The 8,567-nt window shown below is 38.2% G+C and overlaps 1 protein-coding gene across 2 annotated transcripts; it reads right to left on the bottom strand.

The window, feature by feature from the left end:
• Nucleotides 1-755: 755 nt before the first annotated feature.
• On the bottom strand, nucleotides 756-4,312 carry LOC132130248 (survival motor neuron protein 1-like). Of its 2 annotated transcripts, none has more exons than XM_059541951.1 (9): nucleotides 4,160-4,312; nucleotides 3,826-3,897; nucleotides 3,565-3,699; nucleotides 3,296-3,493; nucleotides 1,759-1,920; nucleotides 1,545-1,619; nucleotides 1,298-1,408; nucleotides 1,132-1,198; nucleotides 756-1,015 (listed from the first exon to the last, which is right to left on the bottom strand). In XM_059541951.1, exons 1-8 carry the CDS (start codon nucleotides 4,205-4,207, stop codon nucleotides 1,142-1,144), a joined length of 858 nt encoding a protein of 285 aa, XP_059397934.1. In that variant the 5' UTR covers nucleotides 4,208-4,312; the 3' UTR covers nucleotides 756-1,015; nucleotides 1,132-1,141. The 2 variants fall into 2 exon arrangements, with proteins under 2 accessions (XP_059397934.1, XP_059397941.1); XM_059541958.1 differs by having other exon boundaries at nucleotides 3,580-3,699.
• Nucleotides 4,313-8,567: the final 4,255 nt, after the last annotated feature.

Raw genomic sequence — 8,567 nt, 5'->3', positions numbered from 1 at the left:
CCACAGGTTAGTTCAGTGAGAAGTTTCACCCAACACTCTTAACCTCTGGAGAAACAGAAATGGCCACAGGTAAGCAAAAATAAATGTTGTTGAATATTTATGAACAAAATGAATGCATGTTTGTTACTCAGATACTCACAAACTAAAAGCCTTTTAGAGAAGCATTCACTCATTTAGCTCATTTCACAAACTGATTAACAATAGCTTGCCAGAATTGCCACAAATGTCCAAGAAAATATTGAAAAGCTTTAAAATAATATGAATAACAGCTGCGCTAATCTTCAAAATTTGCTTTCCTGTTTGTGTTTTAGGATGCTCATGCCAAGGCTTTACTAATCTAAAGCCCATACCAGATATGGCAAGGAGGAGGAGTTTGTTAAACAAGAGAGATGCCAACTTACATGAGACCAGTGGTCCCCCCCCCCCCCGCTCACACTGTTGTATATTCATTAGAAAAAAAGCCCATGGAGCTTCCAGGTCTAGAAATCACATTTTTAAATTAGGGTACATCATATATAAAGGATTTTCAAGCCTGTGTGGACCCTGGTTTAAACTTTTTTTTTATAAGAATATGCTTGATTTATATTTGCTTCACCTTAATTTATTGCCTTTTTTATTATTATTTTATGTAATCTAAAACACCACCCACTTGGTTAAAAGACCAGTGCTTTAGACAGTACAAGTTATCACATCTACAATACAAAATTTCATCAAATTACAGTTTATATGGGCTTGCTGAAATAAACACAGAGCCCTAATACTATGACCTTTAATTTTTGACTTCAGCCACATCAGTGACATTCAGCAAATTAATGCTAGTGAAATCTGAATTAAATGGACATATGTAATGCTTGATCAAGCTACCAATATGATATGTATAGGTAGTCTCTATTGAAGTGATCTCTTAATAAAAACACTTTGGAAAAGAGCATAATTACTTTTACTTCATTTATTTACAAACAATACAAAATAGAACATGGAATCACGTCTGCTGCAGCATCACGTTCATATCCCGCTGTATATGAAAAAAAAATAATTTAGTAAAACTAATAATTTAGATACTCAAAACAATTTGTAAAAGGTTAATATGTACCAACACTCTGTAAAAAAAAATAAAATGAATAAACCAACCGCTGGGTCTTTATTTCCGATGTGACTTCTTCGATGCTGCAGCCTCTCTACGACCTTGTTTTAAACCCTGTGAACAAGACAAGAGTTTGAGCTTTGATTGAAAAACAACCAGGTGCATGAAAAGAAACTTGTGAATGACAAGAAGATCCAAATAGTAAAACTGTACCAAATAGTATCCCGTGTGATAGCCGCTCATGTACCAGGAAATAAGCATACTGCCCAAAGCTTCATCATCCTCTAGAGAGTCTGGACTCATTGGTGGAGGTGGAGGGATCATCTGGACCAACAATCATTTCACATTTTAGTTTATTTACTCCCATAAAAACCTGAATGCGTTTCTTAAAATGCCATTTCTAGATCACTTTTCATGTAAGAATAAGTTTAGAATATGTTTATTTCAAGCTGGTTCTTACTGGGGGACCGGGTGGAATCATGGGAGGCCATCCAGGGAAAAAAGGTCCAGGACCTTCTGATCGTCTCCCATCCATCTGGAGAAAACATAGTATTTTGTGTGATGTAATATTAAAACCACTTAATTGACAAGCTAATGAATCACTTTGTGTAATTTGTTGAATACGGCCTTTTATAACAAGAAAAGAGAGCATCAAAGAAATGTTCAATATTCACCTTTTGGAAGTGAGGTCCTGGTGGGGGTGCAGGTGGGAAACTAGGAACCCATGATGGAGGCCCCATGGGAGATCTGCCTTTAGATTTGTGCTTCTGATGACCGGACTGCTGTGGAGTAAAAGATCGATCACTCTCCTCTGTTGAAGACTCAGCTTCTTTGACCTGCAATTAGACAAATGAAAGCAATATTATACACCTGAATTATTAATGGAATAGTTCACCCAAAAATGAAAACTTCATGTACTCCCTGTTAGGCCATTCAAGATGTAGAGGAGTTTGTTCTGAAAACTCAGCAGTACATCATTTGCTCATCAATAGATTCTCTGCAGTGGTTGAGTGTTCAATCAGCTGATTAAAAAAAAAAAAAAGACATCACAATAATCCACAACACGGCTCCAGTACATCAATTATCATTACTTGTGAAGTGGAAAGCTACATGTTTGTAGTAGATCCAAAATTAAGAAATTTGTAACTTCAAATCCTCTTTCCATAATGTTGCTTTCTCCAGTGAAATAGCTGTGTCACCCAAATCAGGAGAGTAATATAGACAGAACAAGCACCGCTTACAAACAAAAACAGTTCCAAACAAATATGCCGATAAATTTTGTTGTGAGAGGAGAACAGGAGATTTCCGTTTTCTCTTCTCAGGTTTTTCTCTTCTTCACTGGAAGAAGCTGTACTATGGTTTTGATCAGAAGCTATGGATTAAAGCAAACAGTAACCTCCTGTTCTTGCTTGTGAATCCAAAACAGAAGTGACTTAAACTGTAATTCGTCGACTGGCCGCTAGAGGCTGGCTGCAAAGGGGACTCATTCCCATGAACTCCCAAAGTTAAAATGCCCAACTTTCCAGCAGAAAGAAAAAAAAAACGTTACAGCCTGGATCAAAAATGATTTTGGTCTACATAGTTAATTTTTCCCTTTATGACAACTGTGAGGGGGGTGAATTTTTATATAACTCATCCGTTTAAATTATATTAAGCCTAAAATTTCTGCATAATTAAGGGCGCGGCCACTTGAGTGACAGGTGGATTGCAGCTGCTGAAACTGCCGTCGAGCTAGGGAGGCATTGCTTCAGCAACCAGCTCTTGCCTTTTTGGCCTATTCTGCCAAGATGGCGACAGCTGGCTCCACCTACTTTTGACTTCTATTACGCTTTTCGGAAACTTATGGGTGACGTCACAGACACTACGTCCATGTTTTTATAGTCTATGGTTTAAAATTAAAAACACCTTAATGAAGCTTTCATGCAACATGCAGCTTTTTGTTTTACAAGATGGTAAATTGATGGACTGGAGTTGTGCAGATTATTGTGATGTTTTTCATCAGCTGTTTAGACTCATTCTGATGGCACCCATTCACTTCAGAGGATCCATCAGTAAGCAAGTGATGTGAAACTAAATTACTGTTCAGATGAAGAAGAAAAAACTACTCTTCAACTTGAATGGCCTGCGGCCATTTTCAATTTTGGGTGAACTATTTCTTAAATCTCTCAAATGACTAGTGTCTAATTAAAAGCAGTGTCACATTCTACATACATCTGCTGTTTTTTGAGTGTCTTCATTCAAATCTGAAGCCTCTGTCAGAAGGTCACTGAGGTTCTGCTCTTCCTCATTACCATATTCAGTATAACAGACCACACAGGTGCCTTTCTCCTGGTCGATTGAGGAAATCGTAGCAGCATACAAGTTGCCATCTTCAGACCAGAATGAATAACAGGAGTCCCCGACTTGCCACTGTAGAACACATTTCAGTTCATCTGCATTGGCCTGTATTATTTGGATACTTTAAATCAATAAGTACTCACACTATTCATGATTACCTCTTTATTAGCTGCTGAGTTACATCTTTTTCTGCATTTACCCTTTTTGTTGTTTTTCCGCTTCTTCACAGGGAAATCTTTTTTGTGTGTCGTCACATTATCCTCTCCTTTCAATGCATTCTGTTGGGTAAAGGAGGAGAACGAGCAGAGAGAAAAACAACATCAGGGTTACTGAAGAAGCAAAGTAATGCAATGGATTTTAAGCATTAAATAGCAACAGTCGCATGTCTTCTAAGCATTGTTTACCTTGAACGACGCGACCGCTTTATCATATGCTTTAATCAATGCTGTATCATCCCAAATGTCCGAATCACCACTCTGAAAAGAGGAAATAGATTACTGACCAATGAACTCTGCTCAAAGCTTTGTGCTACATATTTCTCAGACGTTGTTACTCCAACTGTCCAAGACCACAAAACAAAACCGCAAACTAGAAATGTCGGACTGGACTTTTAATGTGCAGCTAACAAAACGGTTCCGTTAGGTGACGAGCAAAACATTTATCTCGATATTTTTTCTAATCTAAAACACAAACTAGTGTAGCGCAATCGAATCACTTTTAAAATGGTTTAATACTCACTTCACCCGTCCCACGACAAAATATGACTTCTTCCGCACCATTCGCCATTGGAATTTAATATTTAAGACCGTAAAGCAATATTTCACAAGTGCAACGTGCGCCGCTGATGTACGTCAGGTGCTGATGACGCTCAATTCATGCGACACTAACGATGCCCGTTCTTTTGAGCCGAATCTTTTCAACAAACGGATCTAAAGCGACGTGAACGATTCGTTCAGGATTAGGACTGAATTAGATTACGTAGATTCAATTTTATAGTCATTATAGTCATAATGGTCCGACAACTGTTTCTTTCAGAGGTTCTATTACTAATGCGATGAGCACAGTTAACAAATAAAATATACTGTGAAGTTTTTTATTACTTTTGATACAGTTACATTGAAAACTTTTTAAGGACCCGCGGAAACCTGATTCAGAGCAAAAATGTTTTGTTGACTATGCATTTTTAGCTTTCAAATTTAAGTGCATCTCTGGCGTCTTTCATACTTCTTTTTGTGAGCAATGGTGTAAATCAAGGTTAAGGCGATTTAAATCAGGTTAAGTTTCCAAACATATGGGTAACGTTATCCATTTGAACTTGGTAAAAAGGTCACCTGTTTACCATCTTGACTGGGAAATATGATTTTCATTGCTAATGTTTGAATGTTCATGTAAGAGTTCACTACTATGCTGTAATGAATTAATGTTAATGTTTTTATCTATAGAGTCTAGCGGCTGGAAACTAGCGACCTCTCCTGGTTGGAGTTATTAACATCATCAACTGAAAAGCAATCGTTTTGTAGGCTTATATTTCAAATGTTTTCAAACCGATCATTCGAGTCTAATATGGTCCAGCGGGCCTCCAGTTGGGATGTGCACGGATAGTCGAACATTAGAATATTCGTTCTGCTCTAATTATTCGATAAATAAAAATGATATTCGAATTTCGCAAAAAAAAAAAAAAAAAAAGGTCACAATAAAACCTAATTTGGTCACTTTCTGTGATTCTCCACGGCATATTTGAAGGTGTATGCAAGCAAAAAATAATTAATGAATGATTAAGGGGCCATTCACATATCGCGCCTAATAAGGCGTGGAAAAGGCTATGCGCGCCGCTTTCTCCTTCTTTCCAGCTCTCGGGCAGAAGCGCTCCTGAGGCGACGCGTTCTCTCCATGAAGACGGAAATTTCAGCAAAGGATAAATGGATTTGCAGCACAAAAAAATCGCTTTCAGTAGCTCTGCTACTAAATTTATTTCAAAATGGCAATCCATATACAGCTATGATCAGCTGTTCCTTCATCTTGGCTGAGCTTTCAACGTTGTTACGGGAAAGGATGAAGCTGAATCATGCGCGTAATTTGCACGGGGGTTACGGGGGTCATGACCCCCCCAAAAATCAGATCCAGCTAATATAACCCCCCCAATATCATCACATCATTCAGATTAAAATAGATATGAAATATTCAGAATGAATACTTTTGTTCATTTTCTTTATTAATTTCATTTGCCAGCAAGAAAGATAGTATCATATTTTAAATAATCTGTAATGTACCCCCCGCCCACCGCACCGATTTGGTATTACCAAAGTCTCTGGTATTACCCAACCCGCTTTCTGTACCAAGTTTGTTCACTATTTTGCGCAGTCGATGGGATGAATGGTTGGAGAAAGCTGACGGAAAGATGAAAAGGACACTGAAAGGCAGCCAGACAACGATTTTTCATTGTTTGTCGACACCAGCCAAAAAAAAAGAAAAAAGAAAAAAACGGAGGTACCCTTAAGTTAGCTGATAAGTTAGCTCAGCGTTTCTCAAAGTGTGGGGAATAGAAACATAACAAACAGGTTTTGTGCCCATCTTTTTAATTCCGTTATTTATTGACCATACACTCAAAACAAAGACACATTTAAATGTAAGCCTTGACGTTACTTAACCTCTTCACACGTACGTTTAAAAGTATTTCAAGGCTACCGTTATTGATCGTAGTATCGCTTTATGGTTCCCATGGAGACGCGCCATTCATTGCTTGTCACACCGTAGCCACAATAGTGCTGAATGACTGATGATCTGCTTTTATTTCCTTTTTTATTCAAAATTTCACAAATGTGTTAGCTATAGCAGGATATATCTGATATTCCGATTGTCAAATATGTGCAAGTGGATGTGTTTTGTTGTTCAAACACCTTTATAACGATCGCATTACTTGAGCTGTATGCGCAACGTATTTTAGGTATCTATCTTATTAAAATACCTAAAAAAATACGTACATTATTAGGAATTTACCACCTCTGGTTCAATTTGAGATTATTTTTATTTTTGTTTGTTTTTTTGTTGTTCTTTTTGCATGGATTTTGCAAAGTGTCAAAATGAATCAAAGCACAACTAGGTTAATGTTAGTCCACACTTGTATTGATGTTATCAGAGGCTAAATGCAAACACAATTATTATTATTTTTTAATCTAATTTTGAGTCTTATTTCATGCAAAGTGATAATATAATTGCACTTTCATTTTCTTCATTTGAAAATTTTTAATGCTGTTATTTGATGTTAAGTTTTTAAAATGTGATGTTAATAAAATACATTTTAACAGTTAAACTTAAAGCCTAGTTTATTAACATTTTGTTGGGGTGATTGGGGACAGGTGGGGCTCGAAACCCTTTCCTACCTCTGAAGTGGGGAATGGCAGAAAAGTTTGAGAAACACTGAGTTAGCTGATGATTTGTTTTGTTGACTGGAGTTGGCTGGCTAGATGTTCGTTTGCCAGTGTCCTATGAGGTAAAGCCAGAGGGTGCCAGGGACTGTGTAGAACCAATGTCACTGAATTGTAACTGCTGTTTGCTCCAATACAGTCACCCGTTTTGGGGGGGATTGCATAATTAAATTATGCAAATTAGCATGTTACCTTTTACACAAGAAAATAATACAATAAATTAATAAATAAATAAATATGCCGCGAGTTTAACCCCCCCAATGGTAGACCCAAAGTTACGCCCTTGAGCTGAATGTTTGGTTCTTGTCACATGACCTGCGGTGCGCTTATAGCATTCTGAAAGTTGAGATGTTTTTAACTAAATGCTGTGCGGACGCGCCTGGAAAAAACGGGACCGCGTCGCACCGCGTGCGCATCGCGACCGCGTCACTTCCATTATGAGCGCGCATACCGCACGCCTACATTGGAAATAACGAACTTGAGCATGCAAAAGACATATGTGAACGCCCCCTAAAAGAACTGCAGTCTTCTACAGTACTTCAAATATGCCGTGGAGAATCACAGAAAGTGATCCAAGAACATTGTTGCGGCATCTCTCAAGCAACGAATAAACACTGCTAACTTGGAGAATGCAGTGAAAAGTCCTCTTCTCGCGTCTGCCCTAGACCCTCGGCACAAACATCTCAGGTTTCTCGATGAAAACATGAGAGAAGTAAGAAAAAAACACTTTTTTGAACATTATCAGAACATTTTCCTTGATGCGAGTGGTGCGGATGCAGTCGCCACGATGAAGAATATGCAATGCCCACTCGTCGGAAAAGGCTGAGCTAGTTCTTCAGCAATGATTACAGAGAGTCCAGCCGAGACCAGTGGGAACAGTTCTTGCTGGAGCCATGTATTCCACCAGATGAGGATCCCATTCAGTGGTAAACGAAAACACGAAGCGCTTCACAAAACGTAGGCTATTCGCTTAGCACACCGTTATTTGTGAGTCCCGCCAACGTCTGTGCCGTCAGAGCGCGTTTTCTCCACGGCCGGCCTTATTGTTAACAGACTAAGGAGCCGACTTTCCCCCCTATCATGTTTACATATCCGTATTTCTTAACAAGAACATTTGAAACAATAGAAAAAAAGCAAAAAAGATTTGCTGACAGTTTAAAAGTTAAGTGTAAGCTACATTCTGTACAATAGCCTAATTGCTGCAGGCTGCTTTACGTTTTTTCTTTGTTCACTTTTTTTTTTTTGCTTTTAATCTGTAGCCTACTTTTATTTGTTTGCACGCATTGTTAAAGGTTTTCAGCTACAAAACACGATGTGTAATGTTCAAGCTTATTGTAAGCTTGTTCAAAATGACGAAAACAAATGTTGCTGAAAAATAACGTCTGACTCATTAAACTTAATTTAAATAAACGAATATTCGAATATTCGTTTTTTGTGAGCTCAAATATTCGAATGTGATATTTGTGGAAAACGCCCATCCCTAGCCTCCAGTTGCCCATCCTTTAACTACGTCATGAAAAATACATATCCGAGTGTTTAGAATCTGTGCAAAAGGCGATAGAGATAGTGTCAGAGCGCTGTTGCGCTAGTCAGAATGGGGACTTTTATTATGAAGCGCGCTCAGCGCGCATAGCCGGAAGAGACACTGTTCATGACTCGGAGATCGGCAGACCCATAGATATACATAATAAAGGCCTTTATTATGTATATCTATGGGCAGA

This window comes from Carassius carassius, chromosome 4 (genome assembly GCF_963082965.1).
Source record: "Carassius carassius chromosome 4, fCarCar2.1, whole genome shotgun sequence".
Lineage (NCBI taxonomy): Eukaryota > Metazoa > Chordata > Actinopteri > Cypriniformes > Cyprinidae > Carassius > Carassius carassius.
The sequence above is the reverse complement of the archived record's forward strand: the minus strand, read 5'-3'. Positions and strand labels throughout refer to the sequence as shown.

Excerpts from the sequence above, each read along its gene's own strand:
- LOC132130248 (XM_059541951.1), bottom strand. The coding sequence starts at position 4,207 with ATGGCGAATGGTGCGGAAGAAGTCATATTTTGTCGTGGGACGGGTGAA. Across the intron at positions 3,494-3,564 it reads AAGAGGTAATCATGAATAGT|TGGCAAGTCGGGGACTCCTG; the intron begins GTGAGTACTTAT and ends TGTGTTCTACAG. Across the intron at positions 1,409-1,544 it reads TGATTCCACCCGGTCCCCCA|ATGATCCCTCCACCTCCACC; the intron begins GTAAGAACCAGC and ends TTGTTGGTCCAG.